General features: G+C 32.8%; 1 protein-coding gene across 2 annotated transcripts in view; it reads left to right on the top strand.

Annotated features, from left to right (window-relative positions):
* RELCH (RAB11 binding and LisH domain, coiled-coil and HEAT repeat containing) overlaps nt 1-22,944 on the top strand; it is a 95,172-nt gene that overhangs the window by 29,128 nt on the left and 43,100 nt on the right. For both annotated transcript variants that reach the window (XM_039840160.1, XM_039840161.1), the window contains exons 6-12: nt 3,113-3,316; nt 3,422-3,513; nt 4,145-4,438; nt 7,043-7,118; nt 8,130-8,225; nt 19,168-19,280; nt 22,732-22,822. In XM_039840160.1, coding sequence (XP_039696094.1) covers nt 3,113-3,316; nt 3,422-3,513; nt 4,145-4,438; nt 7,043-7,118; nt 8,130-8,225; nt 19,168-19,280; nt 22,732-22,822 — 966 coding nt within the window. The remainder of the gene's footprint in view (nt 1-3,112; nt 3,317-3,421; nt 3,514-4,144; nt 4,439-7,042; nt 7,119-8,129; nt 8,226-19,167; nt 19,281-22,731; nt 22,823-22,944) is intronic.

The following is a 22,944-nucleotide window of genomic DNA, read 5'->3' as shown; positions in this document are numbered from 1 at the left end:
AGTGGGAATGTAAAATGGTACAGTCACTTCATAACACATTTTGACAGTTTCTTTAAAAAGTTAAGACATTCATCATCTATATGACCTGGCATTCCCTTTCTAGATATTACAATCGAAGAGAAATGAAAGCATGTGTCCATACAAAGACTCCTACACAATATACATAGCAGTTTTATGTAAAATAGCTAAAATCTGGGAATCCAACCAAATGCAAAGAACAGGTGATTGGATAAAAAATCTTGTATCTTTACAGTGAAATACTACTTGGCAATAAAAAGGAATGAACTACTGATAGATGTGGTATGGATTAATCTGAAAATCATTAATCCGAATGAAAGAAACCAGACAGGGTACTTACTGTATGATTCTATTTATATAAAATTCTAGAAATGTAAAGAAAATAGACCAGTATTTGCCTAGCAACAGGGCGGGTGTGAGGAACAGAGGGAAGGATGACAAAGGGATCAGAGAAAACTTGGGAATGAACAAGTTTCTTCATTGTGATGATCTATTCAGGGGTGTACACGTATGTCAAAATTTAGCAAATTATACATTTTAAATTAGCTCCTGGATTCATTTCACTTGTGCAGTTTATTCTATTTTAATTATACCTCAGTAAAGCTGTTTTTTTTTTTTTTTTTTTTCTAAAAGAAAAGCGTTGGAAGTGTTTGTCAATAACCTGTTCTTTAACTATAGGAACATTTAGTGCTTATTTCAACTGGCCTGAAATCAGTGCTATCTAAAGCCCTCACTGCTCTTACATTCAACTTCTGGCCAAAAAGTAAGACTTTTTACCCTGTTTTATTTTCCATCATATGCCTTCATTTATCCTCTATATGGTACTTGTCATTACCTCGAATTATCTCTCGTCTCCTCGACTAGACTATAAGCTCCTTGAAGCTAATAGAATCCCTTGTTCATCTCTGTATCTGCATATATGAAAAGCACTTAATAAATATTTACTGATAGTTTTCTCATATTTTTATCTGCATACATTCATTGTCATACTGCTCTTTGCTTCCCTCTGCCAGTTCTTCTATGACTGATTTACTTCCCATCTTTTCTTTCTATTACGCTATTTGAAACTTTTATTTAATCAGAAGTAAACTTTCTATATTTTCAACTTCTCCTCAGAATGTCCTTTTTGCCTTAAGTAAAACGTCTTTTCACTGAGGACCCTGTTTCTTCTCCTTTTCAAGTAGGTATTATAATCTACTACCAGAAGCTCTATACTCCACTGTAGGAAATTACCATGCTCCCGCTGCCATGCTCTGGGCTTTGTCACTGTCTTGCTCCCACTAATCTGTTTTTTCACCATATTGTCTCCGCTTCCCTAATCTCTCCCTGTTTTTTACATCAGTCATCTCTCTGTCTTCTGCTTTAACTCCTTCCTTGTCAATTCTAAATTTATATGCCCACTCGACTTTCTTTTTAGCTTATTCTTCTACCAGCCTCTTCAGCATTATCTTTACCTCTTAATTATAATCATGCCAAAGAGAAGGGCCCGCATCTCCCTGAACATATCTGGTTCATTTGGAGCTTTGTATTTTTGCTCATTCTTCTCTTTGCCTGTGAAATAATTAGTTCCCCCATCTTTGCATTGCCATCTGCCCCGTAAGTACCTAAACCTTTTCTGAGAGAGTTGTCGTCAGCTTCCAGAAACCTTACCTTACCCTCCCTCCACACTTCGAGACAGAAATCGACTCGTCTCTGAATTCTGAACAGTTCTTCGGTCATAATACCTGTGCTATTTAGATTCTACCTATTTCTGTATGTCCCCACTCTTTAACTGTGAAAGTCCATGAATGGCGACAGTATTTTTATCCCTGGTTCTAAGCAAAGGGTTGATATCTAATAAATACTGAATGGATATAGATGGATACATGGACATTTGAATAATATCTGTAATATTCATTTAATAATTTTTTAAAAGATTAAATTTGTTGAGTTCTCAGAGGCCAAGCACTGTATTAATGATTTAATATACATTTTATACATTTTATTTTATCCTTAATAAAACCCTAAGAGGTAAGTATTATACCCATCTCACAGATGACCTGCTTGTTTCAAATTAATTTATAACAGTAGTAAGAGGAAACAGATATGAATTTCATACTTGGGTTTGGTTTTCTCCAAAGCCCCCATTTTAAATACCTATCTTATATCTGCCTCAGATTTAACTCTCAGTAATAACTGTTCCCATTCATTGAGCCCTTAAAGGATTGAGTATCACATTTAAAACAGTCAAATAAATATAAACCAAAAACAAATTATAAGACATCAAATTAGTACTAAGTTTTGATGTATTAAAGGAAGAGAGACTGGTAGGCCAATGTATTTGCCTATGATTGATTACTCTGGAACTTTATAAATCTCTTTTAAAAATCTTTGCCCATAAAATGCTTGAGGTACTATGCTTTTTTGTACTTTAATAATAAAATTGTGTCAAACTAGCAAGAATAATTCCTACACAACAAATCTAAGAGTAACTGTTGGTTTCTAGAAGTTGCCAGAAGCATTTTTTTTACTATAAACGAGAGTCGAACAGCTACAGCAAAAAAAGCAAGCAGATTAAATTGCTTGCTTACCCACCAGAGATTACACTGAATATATATAGGTTAGAATAATAAAAAAGGAAGAACAAAGTTAATGTCATCACTTAGCTTACTTATAAATAATAGGTACAACTTATGAAGTAAGACTTCTTAAATCTAGACATGTTCTTTGACTTAATACAAATATTTAAGCATATTTTATTATCTTGAAAGTTGACACAAGCTTTAAAGTTGATAGTTTGCATTTTTGAGAGATTTAATGAAAAGATTGTATGTGCAACATCTTGACATCTAAGATAGTTAAACCTGTTTACCTAGAATAGCAGGAAACTTACAAGAATAATACTGGACAAGGAAGATGTAAAAATAAGTTTATGAACGATATTTACTTATACTTAGAACATATATTCTAATATTATAACAAAATTATGATTATATTGCGTTTTCAAGATATTAGCAATAAACAAAGATTAGCAATAAGGAATAAAATATATCTCAAAAACGCAGGATAAAATCACCTCAGATTGTTTTTTATATAATTATTTTTTATCTTTTAGGATTTTGAACTATGGGATGATGTAGGGTTAAACATTCCGAAACCTCCAGACTTACTGCAACTCTACCGAGATTTTGGAAATCATCAGGTGACAGGAAAAGACCTTGTGGATGTGGCCAGCGGAGTAGAAGAGGATGAATTAGAGGCCCTCACACCAATTTTAAGCAACCTTCCTCCACCTCTTGGAACTCCTCAAACTGTAGAGGTAAGAGGTATTACCTAACTAATCAAGTCCCCCCAAATATTTTAAGATATGTAGAAACGTATTATGAGATCTTGAGTTTCTCTTTTTCTCCTGTTTTGATTTTAGAACTCCTTGCTAGTACAGAAATTAGAAGATAAAATTAGTTTATTAAATAGTGAGAAATGGTCTTTGATGGAACAAATCAGAAGACTTGAAAGGTTAGTATTTAATCATCATTTCTTAAAAAACTTTAAATTTTTAAAAGAAATCGGTAGTTATATAAATACACAAAATAACATCTCAGTTGTCAGACATAATTTTTCACATTATAAAGCTTCTGAGAGAAAATCTTATAATGCTTTATATATTTAATATGTCCTTTTTTTCCCCCCAAAAAAGATTATTAAACCATTGTAGTGATCTTACAATTATATCTTGGAACCTAAGAATAAGTATTTTTACTCCCCCTCAGTCCTGTCAATATGAATAAAATAACTCCTTCACGTTAGTGTTAAACACATTTCTCATTTATTATTTCATTTAATTCTTTGACTAATCCTGTGGGTTAGATGAAATTATCTTCATTTTGCAATGAAGAAATGAAAGTTAAGTGCTAATCAAGGGGAGAGTTTATAAGGCCAATTTTATTCTTCTTTGGTGAAAGTTTGTAGCTACAGTTAAGGTATACGAAGCATCACTGTATATGCTACGGGAAAGATTAACAGTTGTCAAACCATTTTCTATTAATATTTTAAACTTTTAAGGCATTAAACCCATTATGAGATTTATGTTATTGCCAAAGTTTTTTAAAAACAATTAATGTCTGATAAATTTTCTTTCTTTCTACAGTGAAATGGACTTTCTCAAAAGTGAACACTTTGCTGTCCCAGTAGTTTGTGACTCTGTTCAACCTTCTTTAGATCAGTCTCTTCACAAAGATTCTGAAGACAGTGGACAGAATCCAGTTATAAATAATTCAGACGAGGGAAAAAACAAGGATATCCATCTTTCAGAATCAGATGAGGTTGATTCCACCACTCCTAAAGAGACTGTCCCAAACTCTTTACCCAGGAGAGAAAGAGAAGGAATGCCTTCTTCTTCTCCATCGAGGAAAAACACAGTCCATTTTGATAAACCCAACAGGTTAGTGTACATCCTATATTTTGGAATACATCTTTCAGCTGTTTAGTGCTTCGTGACACTGGAAGAGCTTCAGTTCTTATTAGAACTGCTTCTACAGACCAGAGATATGAATTTTTACCTTGGGGTTAACACATAGCAAAGTTACATGTCACGAAAAAAATCACAAAGTAATTGCTAAGTTAAATTGCATTAAAAAGGCATGAACCATAAATGGCATAGGTTCTATCTTAGCTGAGTATTTAAACCCATAAATAACACGTATGTTACTATGTGCTGCAAACACTTGACACTGTGCTTTTTACCTTTTCTCTGTTCTTCAGTTATTGTCAGACTCAGAAGAGGTTTTGGTTCTGCGTAGTTGCCTGTGATAAAGAACAGTTTCTGCTCTTAGTCTTTTTTTCTGTGTCTGCTTCCATTACTAATAATGTATCATTAATAGTCTCTTAATTCATTTATTTCATTTTTATGGGGTCGCAGTGATTGAACTCAGCATGGTCCCTGCCCTTGGCGATCATGTTTTCTAGTGCCAAGGAGACAAAATACAATTAAAATTTTATTTTACAATGTAAATAATTTTAAGAAAGAAATATTTACTGAGTTCTTTTTAATATGTCGGGCACAGTTCTAAATGTTTTATGTATACTCACTTATTTAATCCTCACAAATATCCTGTCGTGCGCTGTGGGCCACAAAGTCATGCTTCCTCCTCTTGTTAAACAGAGGGATGTTATACCCAGTGTTGGATATAAGAGGAAAGTGTGACTAATTTGTTTTAGACTTATAGGAACTCATTATTAGTGAGAAGTATTTGAATTTTTTTTAAGCAAATATTTCCACTAATGAACCACAAATTTTTGTACCCACTGGGTATGTTTTTTCTTTAGGTATTACGGAGCTTATAAAAATTGAAATAGATGTGGCCTAGTTCTTAAAGTGCATTTATTCTAATATGAATAAGATATAGTCATAAAAATCTGTTATGAAAGTCCACCATAACAGCGTTTAGTATTTCGGAGTACTTCCATGTATCTCCTTTGATATTCCAAACCCACTCTGTGGAGGAAGATGATTGTTAAATTTGTTTAGCCAATTTTTTAGCTCCCAACTATGTGCCAGGCAGTGTTAACAGGAATATTATTATAGTAAATAAAACATAGAGTAATCCCTTCAGTCACAAACCTTACAGTATGAGAGAGACCAACAATCAGACAATTATAATAAAGTATGAAACGTGGTAATATAAGAGAAGTTCAGCTTGCTCTGGGAACACACTCTCAGTGTACCTGACCTAGTCATCAGGAAAGGTTTCGGGAAGAAATGTTCTCTAACCTGAGACCTGACAATTAAGTGGGAGTTAACCAGGCAAAGAGATAAGGGGAAGAGTGTCCCCACTAAGAGAGGACAGCTTGTGCTAGGAGAACACCATGCGTGCATTTGGGGAACTAAAAAGAATTTACTAAGGTTTAAGCAAAGAATGCAACTGAGAAGAATGACAGAAGATGAAGGTGGAGAATTAAGCAAAGGCTCAGTTTTGTAAGCTCTCTCATTTTGAAGAGTTGGCGCATGATGGTATCTAAGTTTTAGAAAGAGTACTCTGCAGTAGAGGTAGTTGGAGGGTAGCAAGACTGGAGGAAAGGAGTCTTACAGGTTATATATTAGAAAAATCCGAGTAAAAAATGTGGCCTGTCCTGTGTTGGAAAAAAGTGGATAGATTTGCAAGGTAGTTAGAAGGTAAAAGATTGATTGAATTTGAGGTTAAAAGAAAGGAAAGTATAAAGGCAGATTAGAGGTTTCTGGCCTGGGCAATTGCATGGATTCTGCCTCCCACCACTAAAAGAATGTGGGAAGGGAAATATAAATGAGCAAACAAGCTCACTCTATAATCAGAGGAATTACTGAGTGCCACTTTGTGGTTTACATTAAATAACTTTTATTGCATAACTTTTGGTGTTAGCTCTTTTCTTCGTAGATTGAACACATACGGTACAAATCATAGTTATAATTGTACGAATACTACTACATAGAGACCGATGTTGTATAGAAACATAAATAGACAAATATTTTCAATTATAAAAATACTTTCTTTAAAATATGCCATGAATATTGAATGAGCCTCTCCTTTACTTATCTTAAATTTTACTTCTTTTATGTGGATTTCTAATATTAAGGTTTATCATTAGCGTTATATAAATCTGCAAAACTTTAATTCCTCTCAGCATTGTACCAGATCACCCTTTACATCACTGTTTACCCTTCTGGGACTATGAGAACTGAGGAGAAAAAAGTCCTCATTTCAGATTTCGCAAATACTTTCTATAGTCATTGACCTGCAAGTGCCACTTCAGGTTTGATCCACATCATCTATGGGCCATTTATTCACATAACATCAAGCTACTTTAACATCAGCTGTTCTTACTGACTTTTTTTCCTTATATAATTCTGCAGTGAGATGCCCATCAAGTCATTGGTGGCTGAGAAATCCAGTTAACACTCATGGGTCAAGATTAATGCAAGAATTGAGTGATAACATGTAACTTATTTTGTCCTTGAATGCCTGTGTAACTGCTGAGTATTGTCCCCTTTTCATCCACTCTTTTCTTCTAGGAAATTGTCTCCTGCTTTCCACCAAGCACTACTCTCTTTTTGTCGCATGTCAGCAGATAGTCGTTTAGGATCAGAGGTAAATTATACCAGATATTCTTGTAACTTTCTTAAAACATTCAGTTTCTTCATAGTATCTCATCTAAAAACATCTGTGCTAATACTCTACTTCAAATACAAATGTATTATTTAAAATAATGCTCTAAGAAATAGTTTCTAAAATTTTTAACTTTTAAGGATGGTATTTCATTATTTCTACTCTTTGGATTGAAGCTTTGTTTGGTATTAAAGTGACTTTTTGTGGCCTATTTTTAATTTGTTATGTCTACTAACATATGGTTATATTTCTCTCTTTAATATAATTCAGAAAACCAACTTAGGTGTAGATATTGTTTATATTTCAGTTCTTTTTAGGTCACTCCATTATTTTTATTTCATTAGGAGTAATTGTCTTTAATTGCTGAGTTTCTTAACTCCCAGACTAGTTTTCCTCAAGTGCTTTGTAGTTGTTATTTCAGACTCATCTTGAGAAGTTATTTTATTTTATTTTTTTCTCCTGTCTTTATACTCACTCCTCCCTTTCTGGCTGTTTTATGGTTGACTCCGCTTGACCTCTCCTGGCTTCTGTCCCACAATGTCATTGAGAATATGAAAAAGCTAGAGGATGGTTTGAATGCAGTTCTGGCAATCCTCTTGTAAGACTGGGTCAGGCTTCTCTGGCCTCCCCTTGCATGCAGCTTCATCATACAAATGATCTCCTTAGCCAGAGATTTGTGAGCATCTTTTCAAGAACTAAAGAAATGCTATTGAAGCTGCCCCGATCCTGTGTTATCCCTACTCGCTCCCAGAACTGAGGCATTGTAGGCCTCCTAGGTTTCACCCTTGCTTCTTACAGATGTTTTAAATCCACTTCTAGCCTACAGAAATGTTTGTCCCATTTGGGAACACAGTTGTTGTTTTCATCATCATTGTAAGGTATAATTTTGGATGCATATTTGGAGCAGAGGTGTCAAGGTCTAAAGAATGAACTATAGGTACCATCCCACACAGTTCAGCACTGTCATCATTTATTAATTCTTTGGTTTTCCAGGTGTCTCGGATTGCAGACAGTGAGAAAAGTGTCATGTTAATGCTGGGACGCTGCCTACCACACATCGTTCCTAACGTGCTGTTAGCAAAGAGAGAGGTAAGACACACGAAAGTATTTCATTACAGTAATCTCATCGTGTTGTCCATTTTTTGTCATTTTGAAGTTTAGTCTTATGTTTTTATTTTGTTAAAGTCTATTACTTGCAATCATATTCTTACTTTTGTGCATGCATCTCTGCTCCTAGAGAATGGTTTTACACCTCTGTCAGGTGAGTTCAGTAAAACTGCATGGTATTCACGTTGTTCCATTTTGCTTAAAGCATCATTAGCTTGTGCAACACTAACTATTACTGTAGGTCCATTTATGTGCTGTGAACACTGTCTGTTTTTCACATTACCAGTTAACTAATTTCTCTCTGTTCTTGATGTGATTTGCTAGATATGTCTCCAGAAATAGACACTCTGTATGGAAAATTAACAGGAACTAAAAATGTAATTCTTTTTTTAAATGTACTTATAATTACCTATTATAATGTTAGTTTTGTTGTATTTGTTTGGCAATAATCATGCTGATGATGATAGGATAGTTGTAATATTGATTACAATAACATTTGAAAGTATCTTTTTTCTTTTTCTTTAGCTAACCTGTTGATGACAGATGCTTTAAATATCCATAATACCATAGCAAATATATTCTAATACACATAGCCTATGTGATAAGCCATAGTGTAGAAAGTTCTTTTTATAGTTATATTTAGCCAATAAAAGATTAATCAAAAGTTGTTTGAATGACACTGGATGATTTATTTGCAAATAAATTTAATTATTTATTTGAATTATTCAGTTTATGAAATCAATTATCAGTTCACAAAATTTCTTACAAAAAAATAGAATAAGAATATTTTAGAATGTATCATTAATAACTTTCTTCTGTTATCTTCTTAATATTTACCACTGATTTCAATCATAATTCATGGGACCTACAGTATGATAGGTACACAATGCATTGGCAAAACCCATATAAAGCTTATCCTTAATTATCTGTTTAGCACAAGAAATTTGTACTGATCTTCAAGAAGACATATGTAGAGCTTTAAAAATTTTAATTCTGGCAGGCATTTTTAATTTTAAAAAAATAAAAATGACTTTTCTTACTGATGCTTTTACCTATTATTTAAATATAGTTGTGAGATATTAATAAGTATGGAAAATTTTCTGTCTTGAAGGATCAGTGTCCAATTTCAGACTGTTTTGCAGTTCTGCCTGGCAGAATGGTGTTTGAGCTCCTTTTTATTTTTTAGCTTGTAACATAATCCATGCAATGCATTAATGTTTGCATCCCTCTTACTATGTTTTCTTAATATCATCTTTAAAATATCACAGAAACCTAATTGTTATGAAATGCAGTATAAGCTTTTTAATTTAATTTTCATTCTTTCTTTTTTTTTTATCATAAAAGACTCTGCCACTAAAACCTGTATGGACTGCATGAAGTATTTTTAAATTTGCATCATCAGTAATCAGATATATTATATATATAAATATATGTATAAACATATATACACATACATATACATATACACATGTGTATTTTATTCATGTTATGATGTTTACTTTTCTGGCTGATTTTAAGTTTTTTATATTTAAAAAATACATACTTATAATTTCGTGAAGACTTGATCATTTATCTTTATTGAATTATTTGTACCTTATTCTGCTTTATCAGAAAATTTATTATTTATAATATACTAAAGTTGTATTCCCTCAAAATTGAATTGGTAAATAATGAAATCTGTCTTGGTTTACATGAAACCAGTCCCAGGCCATAAAAGGACAAAACTTTTATTTCATTTTATTCTTTGATATTGGATTACTTTTATTTAATATTTTACCTTAGTTCCTTAAATCTATATTTTTGAAAAAGTATTGTGATTGAAGAGTTATTCCATGGTTTAACACCTTTTAAATATAAAAAGGTATACAACAAAAACTCTTATACTTGTCCCTGAGCCACCATTCCACATGCAATAAATGTTATTAGCTTCTAGTGTGTTCTTTCAAGTCCTATGCCCATTTTTTAATTGCATTATTTGTTTTTTGAGTTGTAAGAGTTCTTACAATTCTGGATATTAAATTCGTATTAAATATATGACAGGTAGGTGTTTTCTCTCATCCTGTAGGTTGTCTTTCCACATTCTTGATAATGTCCTTTGATGGGCAAATGTTTTTCATTTTTGTGAAGTCTGATTTATCTAATTTTTTCTTTTGTTGCTTGTGTTTTTCATGTAAATTTAAGAATCTATTGCCAAATCTGAAGTCAGGAATATTTACCTAATTATAAATTTTCTTCTAGTATTTTTATAGCAATAGCTCTTATATTTAGGACATTGATCCATTTTAAGTTTTGTTTGGGGGGAGGTTGGTTTTTTTGTTGTTGTTGTTGTCGTTGTTGTCGTCATTGTTGTTGTTTATATATAGAGTAAGGCAGGGGTCCAACTTTATTCTTTTCAGGTGATTATCCAGTTGTCCCAGCACCATTTGCGAAAGAGAAAATTGTTTCCCCATTGAATGGTCATGACACCTTTGTTGAAAATCAATTGGCTATAGATGTTTGGTTTTATTTCTGGACTCAAAGTTCTATTCCATTGATCTTTATATTTATCCTTATGCCTGTTCCACACTATTTTGATTACTGTAGTAGCTATGTGGTAAGTTTTGAAAATGGAAAGTATGAGGGGTTTTTTGTGGTTTCTGTGAGCTTTTCTATGTCTAGAATCATGTTACCTGCAAATAGAGATAATTTTGCTTCTTCCTTTCCAATTTGGATGCCTTTCATTTCATTCTCTTGCTTAGTAGGAGTTCTAGTAAAATGTTGAATAGCAGTGTTTTGAGAAAGCAGATGCTCTTATCCTGTTCCTACATTTAGGAGAAAAGCTTTCAGTCTTTCACCACAATGATGCTAACTATGGGTTTTTCATAAATGCCCTTTATCATATTAGTTTGCTGAGTGTTTTTATCATGAAAGCATATTGAATTTGTTAGATATTTTTTGTGCATTGATTGAGATGATGATTTGTTTCCATTAGTTTTTATTGATGTGGTATAATATATTGATGATTTTTTTATATGTCGAACCAACCTTGCATTCCGGGGATTATTCCACTTGAACGTGGTTTATAATTCTTTTAATGTGTTCTTGGATTTGGTAGTATTTTATTGTGCATTTCTGCATCTAAATTCATGAAGGATGTTAGTCTGTAAAGTTCTTTTCTTTTGCTATCTGTCTGGTTTTTTATCAAGCTAATGATGGCCTTATAGAATGTGTTAGAAATTTTTCATCATCTATTTTTTGGAAGAGTTTGAATAGGATTGGTATTCTTTAAATGTATTTTAGAATTCACCACTGAAGCCATCTGATCCTAGAACTTTTCTTTGTTTAGCAGATTTTTTTTTATTAATGGGTCTATTGATATTCTATTTCTTCTTGAGTCAGTTTTGGTAATTTATGTGATTCTAGAATTAGTTCATTTTATCTTGATTATCTATTTGATTATTAGTAAACCATTATTTGTGCTGTTCACGTCTAATCCTTTTAATTTTTGTAAGGTTGGTACTAATGTCCACTTCTTCATTTCTAGCTCTAGCTATTTGTATCTTATCTCTTTTTTCTTAGTCTTGGCTAAGTTCTGTCAATTTTGTTGATTTTCTCTATTGTTTTTCTTTTCTATATTTCATTTATCTCTGCTCTGATCTTTATTATTTCCTTCTTTCTGCTGGCCTTGGGTTTAGTTTGCTCTTAATCTAGTTCCTTAAGGTATAAAGCAAGGTTGTTGAATTGGGGTCTTGCTTCTTTTTTAATGGAGGCATTTATAGCTATAAGTTTCCCTCTGAGTACTGCCACGTCCAGCAAGTGGTAAATCCTGCTACATCCAGCAAGGCCCTGGAAAATAATCCTGAGTGGGAACAGTAGGAGATTGAGAAAAGAAAGAAGACAAAGAGCTGGGATCAGGAGGTCCACTATCCACTGATGATGGAGTAGTAGCCCAGTTTTATTTTTGCAAGCTGCTTTTATACAAGTGCATACAATTGATAACTAAAATAAGACTATCCCCACCCAGTCTACACACCCTGCTATAATCTTTTGCATTTCGATCTGTTTGAGGCTATGAGCGTACTCCCTGCCCTGGAGCAACACAGCATTGTTCTTTAATCAGTTCCTCCTTTCCCATTCTTAGGAGGGTTTGTAGAAGTGAGGCAACCCTTGATTGATCTCACAGATTGCAAGAACCTTGTCTGCTTGCAATCTGCTCTCCACAGAGTACTACTTTTGCTACATCTCATAAGTTTTGGTTATGTTGTGTTTTCTGTTTTCATTCATTCATCTCAAAGTGTTTTCTGATTTCCTTATTGATTTCTTTGACCCATTCATCATTTAAGTGTGTTATTTAACATCAACATATTCTTATGTCCCTCCTATCATTGATTTTTAATTGTGTTCCATTGTAGTTAGAGAAGATATTTTGTATGATTTCAGTCTTTTGAAATTTTATCGAGAATTGTCTATACCCTAGCATATGGTCTAGCCTTCAGAACGTTCCATGTGTACTTGAGAAGACTGTATATTCTGCTTTTGTCAGGTGGCGTGTTCTTTATGTATATATCTACTAGATCTAATTGTTTTATAGTGTTCAAGTCCCCTACTTCCTTACTGATTTCCTGTCTAGATGTTCTAGCCATTATTGAAACTGGGGTATTAAAGTCTCCAGCTATTTTAGTTATATTTTATGCATGTATAAACAAACTCAAATATATGCTCTTTTTTCCGTGACTTAAACAAATAATATTATACAATATGCACTATTCTCCACTTTGTTTTTTTCCATGTAACATGTTTTTGTACCTTTCTTTGTCAGTATATAAAGAACTAGCTACATAATAGCTAGTAGTTTAATTGTACTTTAATATGTTTTAGTGTTTTTTCAAACTTTATTGACTATGTGTGCTCTCATTAAGACATTTTACATCATGTGCCAACATATAAGTAATATAAAAGGTTTACAAATCAAGTCTTGCCTTTAGTAATTACGAAAAGTTAAAATAGAAGATAGTAAAAGCAAAGAAGATTTTATAAATATTTTAAAACAATAAAGAATATACGTAAATAAAGACTAAAAAAGAAAGAAATGCTCTTCGTGACCCATTCGATTGATTTTGTGACCTCCTGTTTTAAAGGGAATAACATAAAGGTTAATTAAAACTAATTAAAGCAAGGTTGTTGAATTGGGGTCATCTAATAAATGAAACTTTTTATTTTTTATAAAAGTGAAAAGCACAGTGAATGTAGATATTAGTGTTATTGGTTTTTTTATTTTAAAAGGAAAACTAACAACCTCACTCAAACTTCAGGTCATAATTATAGCAATTTCTAAATTTGGCAATGTATACTTCAAAACCAAGATGCCATTGATTTGTAACATTTATGTACTTTTAAGAAAGAAAAAGAATTCCAGTTAAATTATGACACGCTCTCCATTGTAAAGACCCAACTTCAGAGATGATAACAGTGGAAAAAAATTTCCTCCTATGTTCTTTGAAGTAATGATAACCACTTTTTACCAGTTCGTATTTTTAAAAAACTTCCTTGTCTATTCATTTTGGGAGAAAAAAAATAAAATAATGAACTAATTTTCTGTATGTGGCTTATGTAGTAGCCACATTACGGAATAAATTGATTTGTCTTTTGATCTATGAATATAGTAAATAGGCTGAATAAGTTGATTTTTTTACAATCTCTGCTATAAATGCATTTGATGGAAAAAATTTTTTAATTAAAAAAAACAAGATTTCATAAAGGATTACTTCTAAAAGCATTTTTATAATGATACATCTAAATTTAACTTTCATTTTCATTCTATACCAAGGAAATATATGCCATCAGCTAGCTAAAGTTGGAAAAGGAGAAGGAAACCAGTGCCTTGAATGGGGGTGGGGTGAGTAGACATGGTGGATGAGTCCAAGATTTGCAGGGGGAGGATGTTGAAAATGTTCCAAAATTAGATTGGTGATGGTTACACAACTCTGAATAAACTAAAAATTACTGATTGTACACTTGAAATGCATGAATTTTAGGATATATAAAATATCTCATTAAAGCTGTAAAAACAAAAAAGCAAAGGAGAGAACCAGTTCCTAAAAAGTTTTAGAAGTAGTACCTCTAAAGACCTACTAATCTTCTAAGAAACCAAACTTTGCTCTTTTACATATTACCATTCATATTTGCCCCATGGTAAATTTTTTTACTTATGAGTAATAATAGCCTAGATAGTAATAAAGTAGATAAGCTCACGTTTCATCTTCTTTAAATTATTGTGTGTGTGTGTGTGTGTGTGTGTGTGTGTGTGTGTGTGTGTGTTAATTTTGGGACTAAATCACGTGCTCTTTAGCAGTATCATAGCTTTAGAGTCATCTGAGTGTTTCAGTTAGGCTTCCTAAAAGTTAAGCCTCAGGAATTATAGATATTAATAATTCTAAGAATAGATATTTTAACCACCCTTGAAGTGTAGAACTTTTCCAGAGGTGAGTAACCTTGTTTCTTCCTTATGTGAGTCTTTTTGATGTTCTTCTTTTTTTTTTTTTTTTTTTACGTGTTATCATCAATACCCTGACAAGTTTCAACTGAAAATTTTAATCAGAGGTTGTCAGTAGTTGATTTTAAATTATAATTCATGATTATTTAATTCCTAGGCAAAAGACCAGATGAAAAATCTTTAAATAACAACTATCTAAAATTTTTATCCAAAGCTTGAGTTATAGGAAATAATTTTAGTGGAACGGTGAGGGCAAGCAATGAACCGTAATTTATTGGACTGATGTGTTACTTTCCCAGAACAGTAGAATTTTGCCTCTTGACCTAAAGTATGCAAAACATTTCCTCTTCTCATGTGATCTAAATGTAATGCTTCCTTTTCTGTTTTAGATTCCTTTCAGATATTGGAGCCATTATCTTATCAACATTACTAAGCTTTTTTAAATGTTAAAATTTACCTGATCTCATTTCCTACTTCATTTCTCCCCCCTTAACATCTAATTACTCACATTGTTTTAAATCCTTTTAGATACTCTTTTCTTCTGTTTTATAGCCTGAACATACATTAATCTTTATAAGACTAAGAAAGTTGAGTAAAAAATTTATAAAATCAAATCCAAAAACATTTACTATCTCTAAAATTATTAGAAATTCTTCTGTTTTACTTGTAAAAGTGATAGGAGAATTAAAATGCTGGAAGCCTTTCCAGCATTCTGTACAAATTTTAATTCTGTGCAAAATTCCACGGATAATCTTTAGTTTTGAGGGGTGGCAGATCCTTCGTAAAGATAACTAGCTTTGTAATTAAAATTGCAAAAATCAAAATAGTTAGAGCGAAAATTATTTACTTGAGTAAAGTACAAATTATTTAGCTTTTTAGATTAATGAATTTTAAAAGCCTTAGAATTATCTTTTCTAACATGGTAATAAAGTATTGGAATACCTCTGAAATAAGATTGCTACACTTATTTTCTCTCTAATGATCAGTAGATCAGTTTTGCATTTCACTTCATTCAGTACACATTCACTGAATAGAATCAAGTGTTAAAGCATGTTTTAAAATATTTCAGATTCTCGTCACCTTGAAATACGGGCACAGCAACTTTTAATGGCGGGGGGGTGGGGGCAGGAGGGATATTGCCTTTTGGATGAAATGTTACCAAAGCCGTAGGTATTTTCTTACCATGGTTATTACTAATGTGAATAATGGTTATTATTTAATTAGCGACATTAAATCTAACATGCTATAAGGATTTTCTCGTGAGAAATTCTTAAGCTTTAGATACGATGTCTAACATTGCTCTATTATTCTCAGTGCTTTTATATTTAATCATTTAAAGGCATTTTTAAAACCACTACCAGTTTGTCTTCTGAAAGAAATTCAGCTACCGCTTTTTAAATGTTTGATTCAGAATTTTAAAACACTACACTTCTTCAACTGGAGAGATGATACCAAAGGAAGAATATTGATTCAAATCTGTAAATTTATGAAGACTGTAGAAATGGACTTAAATTCTAATGCGGATATTTAGTACTTCAGAGGCTTAAAAAAGGTGAATTTACAGTAATTAAGTATGACACAGCAGGTACATACTTATAGAATTCACTATTTCAGGAGCGGTACAAGTAGAAGTTGTGAATAAATGAATGATAAGAGAAATTAGGGTAGTTGGAACCAGTCATAACTTAGTAATTAAAATCCTTGATGGCTCTATTAGAAACAGACTCTTCATTTTTCTACCATCACTTCGTGGGCCTCTTGTCAGCTCTTTGTCACCATAAGACAAGACCATCTGGCATACTTTATACACTGAGTTATAAGTGTCAGAGCCATTAATGTGCCAGTATGTACTTGGTTCTCCTTGGCTTGGAATATTAGCCAAAAATTATTGACAGTGACTTTCGTATATTGTTAATTTTGCCAACAAGAAATAAAAGCAAATATCAATATAAATTATTATTAACTGTGATTCTGAAAAGTGTCAAGTATTTTTCTCCAAATCCCTAAATGCACAGAATTTTGGAGTTCAAGGAGACCTCCCATGGGAGTTTTCCTCCCATGAATCAGTTGGGATTGGTTGGTAGTGGTGCTATGCTGAGAAATGCTTTGGTAAGTGCTGTGTTGAAAAAGCTTTTTGAAGCCAGTTTTGATCTCAGAAGGAAAAATTAACAATCTCTTTAGCAATAAATAGGAAATTACAGAATGTGTATGAAGTAGTTTTCATTTCTATGCTAATCTTACTTCCTGCGTGCTTCACTTGAGGAAACTAAAAATCAGAGAACTTAGTGATTTTTATTCGGTTCTTTGGTACTAAAGAGTAAATCAAGACAAGAACTCTTCTAGCTCCTGGTCCAGTGTTCTCAGTTTAGCACACGTAGCTGTATTTCAGTTCAAAGATTCCCTATATTCATGTATAAACCTCCTCTTTGATTAAAGATCACTAAGCCTCATGATTTAAAAAAAAATAAAAAGTAAGGCACAAAGGATCAACAGCAACACAGTTATTTTGACTTGCTTGTTTTCGAGATGAAGCAGCTAAATATTATGCTCTATTTTAAACAGAGTACATATGTATGTATTTGCAATTATAATAAATATTTTACATATATTTCATGACTTTATTTTAAAGAGGAATACAATAAGAAGAAAATAGAATAAGATAATATTCCATTAAAATAAAAGTATTTATGTGGAGGCAGTGGGAAAGCAGGAAGCATCAGGAGGAAGCAAGAAAACCCTTGGGAGAGAAACATCTGACATGAGGGTAAAGTACAAATAAAATATTTAGGGCCCATCTTGATTTTTAGGCATTAAAATATTTTCTCTTTTTCATAGTACCTTCCAGAATAACTACTTTTTCATTCTTAAGGTTCTACTCTAGTGGGATATGCTGATGATGCAGTGTTCTCCTCCTCTCATTGGTATCATTGGCTCTTAGCAGCCTGAATGGAATCCTTTAAAGATTAGGATAGTCCTTGGAATGAATGATCTTCTACCCTAATATTTCATAAAACGTCATTTATTTTCTCCTGCAAAGTCAAGACTAATCCATCAAGCATCTTATCAAGCCTCTGGTGAAAACATTACTAATAATATAGGATTCTTATCTATATACTCAGTGTTCCATTCCCAGCGCAAAATTATTTTTCCTAATCATTTATTTCTTTTGCTTTTCAATTACTAATCTGAAACCTGAAGAGGGGCCCAAATAGAAAATGACAGCATAAATATTTTAAATTTGTTTTTACTGCTCAGATTTATTCTTAGCTCTTTTTGTCTACACCTTTGTACCTTCAATTTAAGTTTCATACCAAGTAATTGTAATTTTTAAATAATATACGAAGACTTCAGAAATAATAGAAAGGGACTTCTAGTCATGCCTTTAAGCTTCAGTCTGAACTCAAAAAATCATATCATCTAAGGGAGCATCTTCAAAATGGGAAGCTGCTTCTCCTAACGTAGACTTTTCTTCAGGGTATCATGCATTACACTGTGATCAATTCCTATTTTAAATCTGCTGATACTCTTTGATGGGTAGGGAAGTAGATGGGGAAAAGAAATAAAAGTAGTAAGCATTCTTATTATTTCATAGTGATTTCTTTAAAATATATGCAAAATATTGTTTTTATAACTTGGAAGATTTCTCTCCAAAACTATTTTATCACTTTTGGGCTTTTATTCTGATTAGATTTGAAAATCCATTCCAAAATGAAAAACATTAATATCTTTTGAATATATTTTAGAATTTTGTCTTAATTTAATTAAAGTATGAAGCAAATTTAATTAATTTTCAGATATTTCTTTGGAAGAAATAAACTGTTTTATATTACTTTTCTACAACGTGTTGGGTTTATCTCTTGATGTTGAATGTGCCACAGAGAAAATATTGTTAAAAATTTCCATTTTAGCATAAAACATTTCTACCGATACTCTGTAGTAGTTTTGAGAACATTCGACAGCTGTGGAAAATGGTCTTCTTTTCACTTAGCCACCCAGTTAGGTGCCAAGGAAACAAAGTGATTGATTATATCTTATTTTAAAGGCAGATTATATTGTACTTATAGAAGTAGGAAGAGTTCTCTTTATTTTTTATCTTTTTAAGTTTTAAAATATTGCTAACTTTTGTAAGTTTTGTTTAAAAACTCTTTCTAAATTGAAATTGCTATATCAGCTTGTAGTAAGATGGAATGTTTTCTAGTGTAAACAGTTGTAGACCCTTGGGAAGTACTGGATGAGAAAACGAAGTTAGTTGAACATTAAGTAACTTCATTACATTGTGATTTGCACCTTTTGTACCAACCAGCACGTAAATATACATTTTGTTTTCTCTTGAATATTAACAAAATTAAAATTTCCTCCATTTTAAATGTCCACTTAAAAATACTCTGGGGAAAAAAGAATATTCTGCAATGCGTTTTTACTTTGACTTTTTCCACCTTCGTGTTTCTTTAGGAGTTGATCCCCCTCATCTTGTGTACAGCGTGCCTGCATCCTGAGCCCAAGGAGAGAGACCAGCTTCTCCATATACTTTTCAATTTGATCAAGAGACCAGATGATGAGCAAAGGTAGGTATAACTACTTCTCTGAGAAATAAATAAAATGTTGACTTACTAATTTTACTAATTTGGTGTCAAAATTAGCATTTTAATCTATATGTCTTCTTTCCAATTTCTGTTTTAATAAGCACAGGAAACACTGGCCCTATTCACAATGCTCTGCAATGTTTTCACTGTTGTGATTCCATTTGCTCATGTTGAATTTGTACACTCTTGTGTTAGTTACCTTTGGATTTATAATTCACATACTTCTCTGCCTTTATCTTTCACATTTGATTTCTAAGAAGGCCTAAATCTTCACCCCCTTTCCCACAGATGAACTAGATACATCATGGCTTCTTCATAGTTATGCTTTACAAGTAATTAAATATTTAATTACGAATTTCTGCATCACTGGGCTATCTGTAAACCATTTACTTGTGGCTAAAGGAATACCGTGTTTTGTTTTGCTTGGTCCCGAGTCAAATGCCCACAGCCAAGGATGTCTAGGTGGACAAGTGAGTTATACCTGAGGGTGCAGAGGGGAAGGGACACACACATCAGGGTGACTTTCCAAAAAAAAGAATGGGATTTGATCAAGCAACAGCTATAAATATCTACCTCAGAGAGTAAACCTTTAAATACTAAGCGAAGCTGTATAAGTGTGGCTCGGTAGGTAGACTAAGCACCAGATAGATAAACTTTGGCAATTGATATCTTTTTCTGTGTTAAAAGTTTCTATCTTAATGAAAAAAGGAGTTTTGCTTATCCTTTGCAAACAATAGAATTGTACTTTATGTTAGATAAGGTTATATGATTTCAATACTTGTTTACTGACTGTTAAAATTTTTACCCCTTCTGAGTGTGTTGAAAAATCATAAGAGTAAACTGTAAAACCATAAAAAATCAGGCTCAAAATTTAAAATACAAGGAATCTCTCAACAAAATAGTCAAATAAAATAGAATAAAAATAGTAAGATAGACTTTAAAACTCTGTAAGTATATTTCTCTTTCCTGCTCTTACCAAAATATCCCTGACCAAGTGGAGAAACAGGTCCTTTGCAGGATCCAGTCACGATTAAACTGGACCAGCAGTCCTCACATGCTAGTCAAATAGAAATAGGGAAATTAAAGCACTGTATTTGTATCGTTCGTGGCAAACTGAAAATTTTCTAAGGACAATTTCATGGTGCTGTATAGGAAAATTAATATTATATGTTCTCCTTAAAAAATACTGTTCCCTAACTTGGTAACTTCACAATTGAATACCATAAATTACATTGTCATTTTCAGATTTGCAAAGCAAAAACTTCTAAATCTATAGCCTGGTTTCATACTCTGCATGTAAAGCTACTTGCTGCCACCTGGTGGCCAATAAGTTAGCATAATGTATTTGACATAATGAATTGTCACTTTTCCTTAATGAGTCTCAGGCTTCTTTGATCGTCGCCTAAGAAGAACTTAGCTTTTGCCAGTTCTTTGCTGACAGTTATAATTGACACCAACTTTGTAGCTTTGTCAAATACTAGACAAACCAGCTCTGTCCTATGATTTTCCGTAAGTAGAATCACTTATTTTTGCCATCACAGGAGCCTGTTTCTAATGCTGTTAATAATCTGTGGACCACCTGACCTTTTCTGTTTTCACCTGTATTTCAAAGATGTCATAATTTTTAGAATTTTGAATCTTTACTCTGCTGACTCAGAAGTTTGTTTCGAGGGACCTAACATTATTTCCAACAAATTTATACATCTCTAAGTATAGCGATGGTGACTCATGATTTAAAATCATTTCACATGAAGGTTTTATGTTTGTGTATAATTCTCACAAGTTTTTGAAGTGCTTAAATTTCACCAAAGTGTGTTCATTGCAATTATCAAACATTATGTATATGCCTTTGTATATTCATTAAGACTCTAGTGGGGAAGAAAACCAATTATCTGATATTAGGAAATTTTCATTGGGGAGCTGACAGCTAAAGTGCTGTATGTAAAGCTTGGGAATTTCTTTTTTCATTTTCTTTTTACTCACTTTATTTTATTTGCTTTCCTAAAGTAGAAGGAAGTGAAAAAGTAAAGTTGAGAAGTAAGCATATAAGGCAATGATATAACTATAAAGGGGAATCAGATTATTACTCAGTTGTGGTGAGAAGTTGCAATATATAATGAAGACATATTGACTCAACATTTCCCTTATTGCTATCCAGATGTTCTTCGGATGTCATTCTTCTCAACCTAAAGAGTAATTATAGCTTATTTGGCTAAACTAAATAGAAATTTAAAGTCATTCTGCAGTTTGAGTTAAATTGACATAATTTGAGAAACAGCAATGAACAATGCCTGGACTTAAAATAACGATTTTATGCTTAACATGAATTAAACATTCTATTTTGGTTTTCCTTAAGGTTGGATACTCTAAACATGATATCTTAGACAATCAAAAGTAAAAAAACTCACAGTTCCTCATTTTAAAGTCATTTTAAATGGAACTTCATTCTGAAAAGTGAAAATCTTATTTAAAATTTTATACTCTTTTTAAGTTATAAATCTACCAATTCTAGTGGTTATCGTATTAGTTATTTATATATTGTTCTATAAAAATTACCTCAAAAGAAAGTATTTTAAAATGATATTCATCTTTATATTACAGTTTATGTAGGTCAGTCAATCTGGATCTTCTGCTTCGGGGTTTCTTATAAGTCTGTAATCAAGGTGTTGGCTGGAGCTGTAGTCACCTCACATCTCAACTGGGGAAAGATTTGCTTCTAAGCTCACTCACATTATTGATTGTTGACAGGATTCAGGTTCTCATGGGTTTTTAGACTGAAGACCTCAGTCCCTAACTAGCTTTTGGCCAGAGGCTGCCTTCGATTCCTTGCCACCTGGGCCTCCAACATGGCAGCATACTTTTTCAAAGCATGCCAGCTAAGGAGGCAGTAGGGAAAATCCCACAAGGTGGATGTCACAGAATTTTGTAACTTAATCTGAGAAATAACATCCCATCACTTTGGCCATTATTTTGTCCATTAGAAGCAAATCATTAGGTACAGTGCTACACTCATGGAGATGGGGTTGTAGAAGGTCTTGAATATCTAGAGATGGACTTCATATGGAGCCATGTCAGAAGCTGCCTACCAGTTATCTTGGGTCCAATACCAAAAACTCATTTCAGAAATATTTTACTAAGCTGAAGCATTGGACATGTAATCTCAGAATACATATATGGGAAGTTATGAGTTTCAGCTTCACACCATAGAGAATCCCATCACAGCATGTCTCACAAATGGTGTTGCCACTGCTGGAGGAACTTGTCTTAAGGATCTCACTCTCTTGGTGGAGTCTGGTTCCTTGTTAGAAAAGTCTGATTTGATTGTACAAAAATACTGTACTTCATGTGAATTACGGAGCTGACTCTTTTTTAAACCCTAGTCCTAGTTGTGCTTTCTAATGCAAACACAAGTCTTTATTTGGATTCTTTTTAGGCAGATGATACTGACAGGTTGTGTGGCATTTGCACGTCATGTTGGACCAACACGTGTAGAAGCTGAACTTTTACCACAGTGTTGGGAACAGGTAAATAACTATTGGGCTGTCCCTTAGCTATTATATTCTAATTTATCATATCTTTTTTAAATGCCTTTAGGAAGTATGTGGGATATAAATTTTGCTGCTGTTTCTGTAGCCTAGCACAGTGA

The sequence above is a fragment of the Pteropus medius genome, unplaced genomic scaffold (assembly GCF_902729225.1).
Source record: "Pteropus medius unplaced genomic scaffold, Ma_sr-lr_union100, whole genome shotgun sequence".
Lineage (NCBI taxonomy): Eukaryota > Metazoa > Chordata > Mammalia > Chiroptera > Pteropodidae > Pteropus > Pteropus medius.
The sequence above is the reverse complement of the archived record's forward strand: the minus strand, read 5'-3'. Positions and strand labels throughout refer to the sequence as shown.